Source organism: Euleptes europaea, chromosome 5, assembly GCF_029931775.1.
Source record: "Euleptes europaea isolate rEulEur1 chromosome 5, rEulEur1.hap1, whole genome shotgun sequence".
Taxonomy (NCBI): domain Eukaryota; kingdom Metazoa; phylum Chordata; class Lepidosauria; order Squamata; family Sphaerodactylidae; genus Euleptes; species Euleptes europaea.
The window spans coordinates 81,362,522-81,377,098 of NC_079316.1; the positions used below are offsets into that span (position 1 = coordinate 81,362,522).

General features: G+C 42.9%; 1 protein-coding gene across 1 annotated transcript in view; it reads left to right on the forward strand.

Annotated features, from left to right (window-relative positions):
* Nucleotides 1–14,577, forward strand: part of PLCE1 (phospholipase C epsilon 1) — a 152,453-nt gene that overhangs the window by 25,533 nt on the left and 112,343 nt on the right. Inside the window, 2 exon segments of the mRNA XM_056849540.1 lie at nt 6,364–6,382; nt 7,400–7,484. Coding sequence (XP_056705518.1) covers nt 6,364–6,382; nt 7,400–7,484 — 104 coding nt within the window.

Below are 14,577 nucleotides of genomic sequence, written 5' to 3' on the forward strand. Positions count from 1 at the left end.
TTTTTTGCTTCTGCAGTTTTTAGAGTGTATTGTGTTCTTGTTTTTTTATATATAAAAAAAATGGATTGTAGGAGAAACAGACTTTTTTATAGGCACCGAAGAGGTGAGGCAGCACCATGTGAAATTCAGTGAAGGGATTAAGATTTGGCACTGTGCATTGTTTCGCTCCAAGCTCTTAGGCATAGCCTCTTGAGACGAGAACAGACTTTCGTTCTGTATAGCTGATTGCTGTTGGCTTGTTTGGGCTGCTTGGTATGTTGTATTTTTTCCGCATTCCATACCGTAATGTAGTTTTTGCTGTGAGTTGATGGAATCTGGATAAGCATGCTGTGGACTTTACTTTGAAAAGGTATGTCTCATCCATTGTGAAAGAACAAAACAAGATGTTATTTTAATGTATTACTGACAGAGCTCTTCTTCAGCCAGCAGACTTTTGAAAGCATGTTATCCAGAGACATTTTGCAGCTCTAAGCATAACAACATTCTTACTGAAACATGCTTTGAGTTTGGTACAGTCTTATGCGCGCTTACCTAAAAGTAAGTCCCACTGTATATAGAAGTATTTACTTCTGAGTATACATGCATAGAACTGGGCTGAAAACCAAGATTTATTATTGAATACAAAAATGAAAAACGGTATTTCTTGGCTATTACTTCTGCTTTGTAACTGATTATTAAAATATCTACACAGAATGTTTTGAGTTTTATATAGTTGTTGCTGACTTTAAAATCCATTTTGTTCTGGCTGTAGAAATTTTGATGGCACTTTTGCCAGTTTTGAAGGCACTTGCTGTAACTTACTATTCTAACTGTATAGTCACTGTACAATAATGGAATTCACCTTCTTTTTCAGAATACATTTAAAGAGGCATGGTCTATAATGCTAGCATTCCAAAGCCAACAGATAATCTACTCATTAAAATGTAATATTAAGCAAACGAATGCTCTGTTTGCCTCTGAAAATAATATGTACCATTTGGGATCTGTTCCTGCATTTATATATCTATAAAATCAGGGTGAGAATGCTTTTGAGAGTGTTTATATTTACATCTTCTGACTTTTGTGTACTTCATATAAAATGAAACTATATTCTAGGAATCATAATAAAGGTTTTTTTTGTAGTTACACCAGTGTAGTTGATCTTAAAATTGTGCCGGTGTACTAGTTGTGTTTTACAAAATGTACATTATTTAAGGAATTTAAGCAACCAATACAGCTTAGGTCTGATTAATCAAACCGCTTATTATCTTAAAAATATTTTGTAATCTTTAAAATACAGAGCATTTGTGACAGTTTGTCTTACTCTGGCTTACAGTTATTCTATATAATATCTCAGTGCATCAGTTTTGAATGACAGTTGTACTAAATATGCTCCTTTCAGACTAACTGGACTATTATATATTTTAGTATATAACTGGAAGATTTCCAATTGCAGTGTCTTCTATCATAAAGCATATAGGTGATTGCATAACAAAATGAATTTCATAGGGACTACTTAATTTTTTCGGCAGTGTAATATTTTTATTGCGGTATTACCAAGACTGCCATAATCGAGAACTTGTATTATTACAATGGATTATTAAGCAACAGCTCTGCTTCTGAGGTCTTAAATGCCAACATATAAATGAAGCACAGGTAAAATTAAAGATTGATGACATACACTGGTTAAAAACACTTCAATGCCACATTACTGCTGCAATTTTTTATTGTTGTTGTTTGCTGTCAAGTTACAGTTTACTTATGGCGACCCTGTAGGGTTTTTAAGGCAAGAGATGTTCAGAGGTGGTTTGCCATTGCCTGCCTCCACATCATGCCCCTGGTATTCCTTGGAGGTCTCCCATCCAAATACTAGCCAGGGTCAGGATGAGAGTGTGACTGGCTCAAGGTCACCCAGCAAGTTTCTACGGCAGAGGGTGGATTTGAACCTGGGTTTCCCAGATCCCAGTCTGACACTTTAACCACTACACCATGCTGGCTCTCTACTGCTTCATTACTAACATTTTTAAGAGGATGCAAAGGAGGATGAAAGAAACGTATAGAAGTTGATCAAGGACTTCCAGACTAGATCTAATATGCAGGAGTTTCCAGACATCTATCTTAATCGTGTCTTGTTCCTGAATTTGTATGGTTTTTGCTGCAGCAGGTTGAATTAATTAAAGTCTGCATATTAAGCGCTAGTGGTCTCTTAGGGATCGTGGTTCTCTGCCAGCCTTCCCAACCTAGGGGACTTTAAGCCTTCCTATGAAGAGGGAAATGCAGAGATTTACAGTAGTGCTTGAGTGCTGACTTCAATGCCATAGAGTCCAATGGCCAAAACGGCCATTTTCTCTAGGGGAACTGATCTCTATCAGCTGGAGATCAGCTATAATAGCAGGAGATCTCCATCTAGTACCTGGAGGTTGGCGACCCTACTTGGTATTGACTGATGGTTCTGATTGGTAGCAGCTTTCCTAGGTTGCTGGCAGAGAATGACCCTTTCAAGCATCTATTACCTGAGATCTTTTGAACTGGAGATGCTGTAGATGGAAGCTGCAGCCTTTTCCATGCTCTGCCACTGTGCCATGGCTCTTGGGACCATCCATATTTTTAACAGTACAGGGACCTTCCCGCCTACAGGATTGCCCAGTTTCTCAGAGTCAAAATAGACAAGCTGATGTAAACTCTGTAACTTGATACTCCCCAATTATTTTTAAACAGCAGTTGCAGCCCTGTGAGACCCTGATCTGGATTGGGTTGTGGTGCAGCGGAATAAATTTTGCTAATTGAAACCACTAACCCATTTCATGCTGTTGTTAAGCCTATCGAATGCAACTGATGGGCAATGGCCATGTATTACTGTTTGCCCTCGAAAATCCTGTCAGTTGTCTAATTTGTTGTCTTGACCATCCTGCTGTTTTATAGAAAGTGGGACAAGCTGATGTTGAGGCATTTGGTAGCACCCCTTTGTTCTGCTAAGGGCACTGGTACTCAAAGATACTTCAACAATATATGTGCAGTGTGGTAGGGATGCTACACTGTGGACTACATCAGTGTGATGTAGTAAAAAGCATTGGTTTGGAGTGGTGGACTCTAATCTGGAGAACCGGGTTTAATTCCCCACTCCTCCACATGAGCGACGGAGGCTAATCTGGTTTCCCCACTCCTATACCTGAAGCCAGCTGGGTGACCTTGGGCTAGTCACAGTTCTCTTAGAGCTCTTTCAGCCCCACCTATCTCACCGGGTGTCTGTTGTGGGGAGGGGAAGGGAAGATGATTGTAAACTGATTTGATTCTTCCTTAAGTGGTAGAGAAAGTCGGCATATAAACAACTTTTCTTCATATCTTTGAAAGCACAGATATGCAGTAAACTTGAAGGTAGCCAATCACTTTTGATTGAGACATTTCTTCTAAAAAAGGCTGTTTAACCAGCTGTTTTTCCAGTCTCTCATGGAAGTTCAGCTACATTACTTCATGTTTGGGGGGAGTTGTCATAGTAGTGTTGCATACCACTGTTAATATCCTTTACACTTTTAATAAATGCTGTTTAAAGGCGCACAAGTGTCTATGAATTTTTGCAAGCAAGTTGTAACATATACAGAATTTCAGTTGAAACTAACACATACAAAGCAAAATAAATCTCATGGATGCCTCTACTGCAGTTCCTGGCTCTGTAATGGTCTCCAGAGGATGCGAGAAGTTAATATAAAGTATTTTTGTTCCCCTGATCCAGAGCCAAATGTTTTACATTCAGGGAGTAATGCCTCATATGACATTGAACTCCAGTGGGAAAAGGCAGAAAAGCCTTATTCTAGACCTTTAATATCTTACTGGCTTTAGTTCAGTTCAACATACTTTAATTCTTTTTTTGTTAGGCTTTTTGACAATCAGTTTAAGTATATTTTATTCGGTGAATAATATGAAAGACCCGAAAAGTCTGTGCTGACTAAAGATGAAAGACCTGAGAAGTCTGTGCTGACTTTTTGGTTTCACTTGAGAGGCCCCAATCAAGCACACTTGAGCATGCTATATAAGTGATTTTAATGTCACTTAAGTGCAATTGGGTTGGATAGGTTGGTTATTAGATATAAGTAACAATAAACTGGTGGGGGCGTTAACAGTGTTATCTTAAGCATTCATTGAAGTCAAGGGGCTTAGAAGAGTATAATTCTATTTAGGATGGAACAGTAAATCATGCTTTTTTTCCCTCAGTGACAATGCACTTGCTTCTTATTTTGACAATTAATATATCTTTATGTTGGCCCCGTTGGAGGTAGATAAATTGGATTAGAAGGTGGGAAAGGGTTTGCCATGTTGACATATGTTCTGAAATAAGCTTCAGAGGGTAGCTTTGTTGGTCTGCAGTAGAACAGCTAGATTCAAGGCCAGTAGCACCAGAGCCGTATGGCGCAGAGTGGTAAGCTGCAGTACTGCAGTCAAAAGCTCTGATTATGACCTGAGTTCGATCCTGATGAAAGTCGGTTTCAGGTAGCCGGCTCAAGGTTGACTCAGCCTTCCATCCTTTCGAGGTCGGTAAAATGAGTACCCAGGGCAAAGTGTAGTTGACTGGGGAAGGCAATGGCAAACCACCCCGTAAATACAGTCTGCCTAGTAATCGCCACGATGTAACGTCACCCCATGGGTCAGGAATGACCCGGTGCTTGCACAGGGGGACTACCTTTACCTTTACCACCATAGAGTCCAAGAAGATTTGGGGGGTATAAGCTTTCAAGAGTCAAATGTCTGACGGAGGGAGCTTTGACTTTCAAAAGCTTATAAACCCAACCTAGCTGTTTTAAATGACAAACCTTTCATTCAAGGAAAGACAAAATCTCATTCATGGTCCAGGAAACATGGAAATTGTAAATTAAGGCTGCCACCCAATGAGCAGTACAGCTGCCACATGAGCCATATGCCGTATGAGCAGTGACGGCAAGCAGCTATGCTTTCTTTTATGAAATATGTATATAGTATGGATCCCACGCCCTGACCTGGATGGGCCAGGCTAGCCTGATCTCGCCAGAACTCAGAAGATAAGCAGGGTCAGCCCTGGTTAGCATTTGGAAGGGAGACCACCAAGGAAGTCCAGGGTTGCTGTGCAGAGGAAGGCACTGGCAAACCACTTCTGTTAGTCTCTTGCCATGAAAACCCCAAAAAGGGGTCGCCATAAGTCGGCTGCGACTTGAAGGCACTTTACATACACACACATAGATCCCACGGTCAGTGTTTCACTTGCATAGGAAGAGAATTAGGGATAAAAGAGGAAGGGAAGGTGTAACTTTTGTTAATTTTGAAAGGGCACACAAATCTCTATGTTGTTTTAAGAGCAGTTGTCTTCCTTAGTCCTTCATTCTTGGCTCAAGATTATTACGCCTTTTGTACTGCTCTTCTGCCATTTCTCAGATCATTTTATCTGCGGCACAGTTTGTTGCAAATGAGAGAATCTGAGAGAGTTTTTGGATACATCTCGGTAGGGAACTATCTTTTCTGCCTACCATTGTATAATGTTTGTTGATCAGACCACTGTAGTAGGGCTCTTACGATCTTGTACACAGATGGTGAATTCCTTGTCCAGGATTAAGCTCATGAGAAGCTGTTTCTGCCAATTTACCATCAAAGCCAGGTGTGTTGCAGTGCTTGATGGGCTAGCATTTTCCAGCTCATAAACGGACCTTCCCTGCTTTATGGGAGCAGTTTGCAACTCTTTTAAAGTGAGTTTTCCTTGGGGAAAAAAGCATCAAATGCTTAAACGAATCAATATTCACACTGCACTTAAAAAAAGACATTTAAACCACTTGAAGATTCTGAGTAGGAGCAAGATAGATAAGTGAGATTGGATTTTGATTTGTTGGTGTAGTGGTTAAGTGCAGTGGTTTGGAGCAGCAGGGTCTGATCTGGAGAATCGGGTTTGATTCCCCACTCCTCCACATGAGCGGCGGAGGCTAATCTGGTGAACTGGATTTGTTTCCCCCCTCCTACACACGAAGCTAGCTGGGTGACCTTGGGCTAGTCACACTCTCTCAGCTCCACCTCCCTCACAGGGTGTCTGTTGTGGGGAGAGGAAGGGAAGGTGATTGTAAGCTGGTTTAATTCTTCCTTAAGTGGTAGAGAAAGTCAGCATATAAAAACCAACTTTTCTTCTTCATCATCTGCTGAATGCAGTTTGAAGGGGCGGGTCACTCCATGGGGGAAAAAAAATCTTTCGCGCCTGTTTGTAGGTTCTCTGTATGCATCTCATGTTGGTTTGGAGTGTGCTTTTGAGAGTAGGCACAACACAATTCATTGGCTTGGATTCCTCATATCTATTCCTCTGGCAGAAGAATCTCTTGCATTGGGATAAGTCTCCTTGAGCCAGAGTAAAGTGTTACTGATAGAGCAAAGAATTTGTGGTATCCAACCTATTACCGTAAGTTGCTTTGGATTTTAGAAAGTGTACAGGCCTTCCTGTGACATGGTAGATAGTCCTTCCGTTTTTGACTAAACAAAATTAAATCATTCTGGCTGCTTCTACATGAATGTTTTGTTCTGCCTTGACTTCCTAACTGCAGTGCTTTTTTTAAGCGTCCCCATGACATCATCATCTAATCATCCACTTTCCAGGTTTTCCTTTGATTTGCTCCAATCCTTCCCAAACCTGCTTTTCTATAACATTTTTTGAAAGAAAACAGTCCAAGTGTGTTTGAACACCATGTGGATGGGAAGGTGCACATTTTTAAAGCCCTGCCCACATCAGCATCATTTCACTGATGGTAACAGTCCCCCCCTCCCGTGTCTTAGCAGGGCTTTTGAGGAATTTGTAACATATTGATAATTACTATAGTGCTATAGTGCAATAAAGTTATAGCAATCTATTGTCATGACCTCCTAGCTCCTTTAAATTTCCAGCTTTTATTGAAATCTTTAGCCTTTTTCAGTGCAGAGATATAAGGGAAAGGGTGCAGATAGTTGTTGTCCTGATTGCCTGAAAAGGAAAGTGGAAAGGAAGCTACAAAGTGGCATGAGAAGGCTAGGAATTCATTGCTTATCAGATTGTGTGCACACTTGCAATTGCAAAAGCGTATTACCTAACATAATGAAGTGGCTGGGATCACAGGACAGAAAATTAAGTTAGCCCTCACCCCAATGGTGTCCTTTTCCTTTCTTCCATATAAGTGAAGGCTGCCTCTCATTCCAGTAGGTAAAAGGAAAATGCTTTACATGGAGACACGGATGTAGTAAGAGCAAAGCCTATCAGAGCTCCTGTCAATAGCACTGCAACATACAAAGAGCAAAGCCTATCAGAGATCCTATCCATAGCACTGCAACATATCCTGCCTGCCAAAATGATGTGCGTTGATCTAACATTTTATAAACCACTGGTTCTCAAATACTGCACAGTGAATGTCTTGAAGGTAAAGAAATAGAAGTTAAGAGGCAAGAGTAGAGTATCTCTTGTTCTGAGTCTGGAAGGTGAAAAGGGAAAGAGCAGGCCACGTGCTTGCTTCAAAACCCCATGCGAAGGGAAAAAAGTTTGCAAGTTCCAACCCTAGGGCTGCCACTTAGTCGCTTTTGACATTTGGGGCAAACTATGGTTTGCTGAAGTCATGGTCTGCCCAGTTTGGATGCAATAGCAAATGATGGGTTGCTGAAAAAAAGGAAATGGAGCAGGAAGAGGAAAGAGGGTGCGTGCAAGCAGATTACATGCCCTTGCTCATAGTTTGGAGGACTGGGAACAATTCTGAAGAAGGATAAGATACATGTCTTATTGTTTTCTTTAACACTGAGAAGCAGCCGCTTGGTGGTGGTGGGGGGAGAAATTAAATCAGATCACAATAGTGGTGTTTTCCCTATTAGACATAGAGCTACTATGAGCTGTGGTAGGGAAAAAGACAGGTTCGACGTGGGTATTTTTTCTGTATCATGGTGAGTAGAAATCAGCCCCTGAAGGTGGGAGGAAAAAAATAACCTCCACCACACCACTATGGACCACATCCCAATTGTTCCCCTCCAGATGTTTCTTAATGTTAAAGAAAATGTTAGGAGCCTGATCATAGATCATCCAGGTAACATGTAGTTTGTTCCTGAGTCTTTTTAAAAAAGTCTTTTGGGGGAGTCTGTATCCTGCATTTTCAATATAGCTGTGCTCAAGGAATGCTGCTTCATGTTGGAGAAACATTCAGATCCCACCATACCAAAAGCTCCTGAAACAATGTTGAACTAGTATTTTTCTTTGTCCAGTTTTCTCAGGGTGTATGTTTTAAAAACTGAATCAAGAAGGCAGAGACTTTTTTGAACCACTAAGCTGAAATAAGTTTAGGCATGTTTTAAAGTGCAATCTGAGAAAATAGTTGTCATTGTAAGAAGGTTTTATTGCACAAAGGTTATCAGTTCTTTGGCCTGTGAATGCCATTGAAATAGGCTGACTTGAGTTTTTCTCTTTCTTTAAAAAATCATTTTCAAGATACCATATTTACAGTTAATCTGTTTTTAGTGTCTATTTAATTGCCAAATATGGATTTGTTGGTGAGGATATATGTGTGTTGTTCTTCCCCTGACTGTTATCTTCTTGTTCCCTTATGAATGATTTAGGTTGGCGTTTGTGGATTTTTTTCAATGCAACTTGGAAATAAAAATCTATAAAACCCACAAGTGGGTTTCTACATGCTATTTTTCTAATACGGGCAGCCCATTCCTGAAGGGGGGGCAAAGCTGCTCCTTTGGAGTTGGAGTGACTCCACGCTGGCGCAGATGCCACCTTATTCTGTGATAAGGTGGCACCTATGCCGGCGTGGGGGCGAACATGCCAGCGTTCAGGCACTGCTGGCCCTCTCCGCCAGTGTAGCTGTGCTGGCGTGGTGGACATTCTCAGGGAGTTCCTGTGGGTGGAGATGCCTTTAGGAAGCTTCCATAGCTTTTTCGCCCCGGGAACGCCTCCTTGATTGGCGGCGGGGCTGCGCCACCTTTTTTGGTGGTGCAGCCTTGCTGTTTTCAAAGGGGCATTTCCTCCCTTTTTTCTTTTAAAAAAATGCTTCCCCCCCTTTGTGGCGGCTGGGAAGCCTCTGAGGAGGTGGCGCGGCACTGCTGCACCTGGCTGTTGAGAATCTACCCCCCCCCCACTTCAGGATTGCGTTCAAAGCATTAATAAAATATTTTAAAGAAGGGTTTCTATCTTAATGCCCTGCTCTAAAGGTGCTGAGTGCTTTGAAGATTCACCTTGGTGACAGCTATATCAGACATGTTTTTATCTTGGCGAAACCTGCATTGTGCCAAAGTACAGATTTTTCATGGGACTAATTACAGAAGAGGAATGAGAAAGATGAGGCAAGGAGAATGCCTGGTGCTCTTTGGCCTAAGGAAAACATGAGGAAGTTCTTTGGAAATGTCAGAAAGTTCACTAGGATGCACTGTAAGTTTCCTTAATAAAAAAATCTTTAAAATAAAGAAACGATGTCGAAGACTAAATTGGCATGCTTCTAAAAACGTTTAGTTCTATTAGGTAGAGAGTGACACTGCTTCTAATGAAAGGGCAGCATCCTAGAAGAGATTATTAAATATGAAACCATTTCGACTGTTGGTATTACAGAATAATTTAAATACCATCATCAACTCACTTCAGCATTTATTTATTCCTGTTTCTCCATCCCTGTTCCTTTTTTCTGTTCTTTTTGGCACAACTTCCATCATGCCTACAGTTCATGTCCTATCACTGTACACTGTGTTAAGAGTGCGGATGCAGAATGACGTCTGGTGCTAAAGCCATCATTGATAGGAAGCCCCCCACCCTATGTGGGCAGCTTACTGCCATGCATGGGTGTTATACTGTTTGTCTTTGTCTTAGGGTTTGGGTAAGGTGGAACCCCTGCCCCAGGATGTGGTGGTGGCTGCCAACTTGGGAGGCTTTAAGAGGGGAGTGGACATGTTCATGGAGGATAGGGCTATCTATGGCTATTAGTCAGAATGAATGCTAGTTATGATGCATACCTGTTCTCTCTAGTATCAGAGGAGCATGCCTATTATATTAGGTGATGTGGAACACAGGTAGGATAATGCTGCTGCAGTGGTCTTGTTTGTGGCTTCCTAGAGGTAGGGCTGTCAAAAAAAAATTCGGTACAGTTCGGATTCGGCCAAATTTGGCCCTTGTGGGTTCGGTACGTGCCGAAGTCCGAACTCCCCCACTTCGGATCCGTTCAATTCGGCGGGAATTCAAAGTTCGGAAACAAATTCGGCCGAATAAAGCCATTAAAAACACAACCGCGCCTTTCCGCGGCTCTGGGGGGGGGCATTTTTGGGCTTAGAGGTCCCAAACTTTTGGCAGAGCTTCAAAGGACATTTATTGAAAGACTCTCCAAGTTTTGTAAAGATTGGGTCAGGGGGGGCTGAGATATGGGCCCTGAAAGGGGTCCCCCCCACCCTTAATGTGCATCTCTCAGCAGAGCTTGCCGCCCACGCACAAAGCTCCCAGCCCCGACAACAGCGGAGAAATTAGCAAAACAACTGCAAACACAACCTTGTTAAACAACACCTTTGCAACACACAACTGAAACCTCCCCCCTCAAACCAGGGAGCGAGAGACTCGAGGGGGAACACACACCCCAGGCAGAACCGACGAAAGCCCCCTTTGGCTTCCCCCCCACCCACAGAAACTGCTCCCTCCCCACACACACACAGACTCTGCTTTCCCCCACACACACACATACTCCGGAGAAAAATTATAGATTAAAGCCCCCAAAGGGGTCTTACTGTGGCTGTCTTCTGTTCCATCAAGAGGGGCTGTAATCCAAGATGATTCCAATTAGGCACGGAACGTTTTGCTCTGGAGAGGAGATGCACACAGGATCGGCTGTTCCATTCATCCCAATAGGGAAAAGGGGAAAGGGGAAAGCCCATATCTCGGGACCCCCTGACCCAATGTTCACAAAACTTGGGGGGTATCTTAAGAACACTGGTCTGAAACTCCGCTCAAAGTTTGGGATCTGCACCCCCAAAAATGCGCCCCCTGCAGCCATGGAAAGAGAAAAGGGGGGGAGGCGATATTTCTGCCCCCACTGAACCCATCTTTACAAAACTTGGGTAGTATCTTAAGAATAATTCACTGAAGCTATGCTAAAAGTTTGGGGGCTATATCCCCAAAAAAGTGCCCCCTGCAGCCACATAAATGGAAAAGGGGGGGAGGGAAAAGGGGGAGAGCCCATATCTCGAGACCCCCTGACCCAATGTTTACAAAACTTGGGGGGTATCTTAAGAACACTGGTCTGAAACTCCGTTCAAAGTTTGGGATCTGTACCCCCAAAAATGCGCCCCCTGCAGCCATGGAAAGAAAAAGGGTGGGGAGCCTATATCTCAGGACTCCCTGACCCAATGTTTACAAAACTTGGGGGGGTACCTTAAGAAGCTTCATCTGAAGTTCCAGTGAAAGTTTTGTGTCTGTACCCCAAAAAATGCGCCCCCTGCAGCCACAGAAAGGAGCGAATGTGCACAAGCACCCCCCACACACACACACACGAGGATTTCGCTCTCTCTCTCTCTCTCCCTGGCCAGGCCGCACACCAGCTGATTCCTCCAGTACTCAATCCTGACTGATTGGCCAGAAGAAGACCCAGCTTGCCCACCGATTGGCCGGGGGAGGAGAATGCTGCTTACTGACGGTTATGCTGCTTACTGATGGCCGAATTTGCCGAATTTATTCGCGAACTCCCGAACTCGCTGAATTCGGCCCCCCCGGTTGCCCGCCAGTTTTGAGTTCAGAACCGTCCGAACAGAAAAGCACCGAATCGGGAAATTCGGTTGATTTTCAGTTCGGGCCGAACCGAATTGACAGCCCTACCTAGAGGCACCTGGTTGGCCACTGTGTGAATAGACTGCTGGATTTGATGGACCTTGGTCTGATCCAGCATGGCTTTTCTTATGTCCTTATACAATGATGGCTCCAGCAATCTTGAAGATACTAATATGTGGGGCCATCTATCACCCAGCATGGTGTAGTGGTGCCTCCCTCCATTCTCTGCACTTCCCAGTGCTTCCCCAAAAACAGCTCTTGAGGGTTGGGAAACACTTGGGGGCATTGTGGGCTGCAGTGCAGGACCCTGCACATTGAGTGGGAGGTCCAGAGAAATCATAGGCCTTCCCTTCTCACAAGGCACTGTTGGATCCAGCCTATTAATATCTGCGATATCTATGAGAGCCAGCGCGGTGTAGTGGTTAAGGGTGGCGGACGCTAATCTAGAGAACTGGGTTTGATTCCCCACTCCTTCTCATGAAGCCTGCTGGGTGACCTTGGGCCAGTCACAGTTCCCTCAGAACTCTTTCAGCCCACGCAGAAGCAGGCACTGGCAAACCATTTCTGAATGTCTCTTGCCTTGAAAACCCTTCAGGGTCGCCATAAGTCAGCTGTGACTTGACGGTACTTTCCACCACCAATATCTGCACTCCCACAGATGTTGGTCTCAGAAGAAGAGCGAGTAAGATTCTTGCTGGCTGATGTAAATTTATCTATTACACAGTGATTGGCCTCTTTTTTCATTATAGCAATTAAACTAAGGAAAAGTTTTAATAGGTCTGATACAGGTAATACAAGGGCTTGATATGGTCCACAATATCCTGGTAAACGATTTTAATGGGGGGAAGTCTTTATCTCAATGTGTAGTAGTAGATGTTATTGTGATATTGAACTAATACAGCTGTGGGTTGAATTTTATTTTATTTTATTCTATTTTATTTTGAGTGTAGTTGGTTTGTTAAGGTCTGTGACCACAACATGAATAAATCTGACTATGATCTGCGCTTCAAAAAACAAGGCTACTTTTGACAATTTATGGAAACACATATACCTTGTAAATCTGAAATAGGATGTCTTCATCAATTACGTTTTTAGGGCAGTTCTATTTCCAGGCACTACAGTTGAGGCGACCCTGACGCCTCTATAGTATATTTGTTACATAAAGGCATTTGTGCTGAGTGTAATTTGCAACACCTTCTTGAGTTATGGACTGTTTATATTGAGTTACAGACCAGATATATCACCAGTCTTGTTCTTTCACGGGTTACTGATGACTGTTTATCTTTACACGAGAAGTAGCTTGTGGAGCCAAGAATGGCTTATTCATAGCGCGAGAACGGATTGGGTATTCTGATTAAATCATTATTTTTCAAACACAGGTTTCACTTTTTGTACTATAGAATCTGTGCCTTACCTCTGTGGCTAAAGGTATGGGCAAAAGCTTTTCTCTTGGAAAACCTTATTAACAATCAAGTAATTTTTTTTGTGGTGATAGTGACCTTTTAAGGTAACATAAATAGAGCAAACATGTGCAACTGAATCCTCACCCCCCTTTCTCCCAGAGAAAGTTTCTTTAAGGAGGGAAGCACTGTAGTGGTGGAGTAGCAGAAATGCTAAATGCTGTCCCCTTTCCCAGTCTCCATCAAGTTGATTTTCCTCCTATATATGAGGGCTTAAACAGAATTAATGACTACGGTAGTTTTCAGTTGCACATTTGCATGTAATTTATAAGTCCTTTTCAGGTGTTAACATCATATGTACCAGGAACCTACCAACTGCATGTAATGGAAGCGCGTGCCTGTGATCTTCCCCAATACTTGTGGTCACCATATTGTGTTAATAGGGTCAGCACATAATTTGCTCTGTTTGTACAGTTTTAGGTAAAGATAAAGGTCTCCTATGCAAGCAGCGGGGTCATTCCTGACCCATGGGGTGACGTCACATCCCAACGTTTCCTAGGCAGACTTTGTTTACAGGGTGGTTTGCCAGTGCCTTCCCCAGTCATCTTCCCTTTACCCCCAGCAAGCTGGATATTCATTTTACCAAACTCGGAAGGATGGAAGGCTGAGTCAACCTTGAGCCGGATACCTGAAACCGACTTCTGTCGGGATCAAACTCAGGTCATGAGCAGAGCTTGGACTCCAGTACTGCAGCTTTCTACTCTGCGCCACGGGACTCCTATGTACAGCTTTAGTAAACATGAATTGTTTTTCAGGGTTTGCATTAATGCTTAACTAGATTGTACATATATATGGTAAAAATGTGCATTGCCTCTGTTGACATTCTGTGGTGCCCATGCGTATCAGGAGGGTCATGGGTAATGCATGGATGGTAGGTGGGGCTCCCAGTACATACGATTGTACTGTCTGAAACAGATTATAGTTAAGTCCTCGGGGTCCTTCTGTTCTGTCGCATTGACTCCCTCTGCCCAAGCAATATTATTGAAAGAATGTTAAAGTTCTTTGTACCCTCTGATGAGAATCGTTTTGTTGTTTTGCAGCTCATTTTGGAATTATAGCATATAGAATATCTTGATTGATGGCTCTGGTTTTGATTCTTGGCGCTTCAGATTCCTAGCACTCTTAGCCACCATTTTACACCAGCTTGTCATTCTTGTTTAAATAGGGACAGAGGGATTGAAAAGCCCAAAGCACTGGAACTTGATAATCTCGTATCTTTGGTGACAAATCATTTTGTCAAGTAATTTAGAAACTTTTTTGCACCCCTTAAGCTTGCAGAGCAGTGCATATGCAGCTGCCACAAATGCTTCCATTAGCATCCTTTTATAACAATTCTGGGACCTAGGGCTGCCAACTCTGGGTTGGGAAGTTCCTGGAGATTTGGGG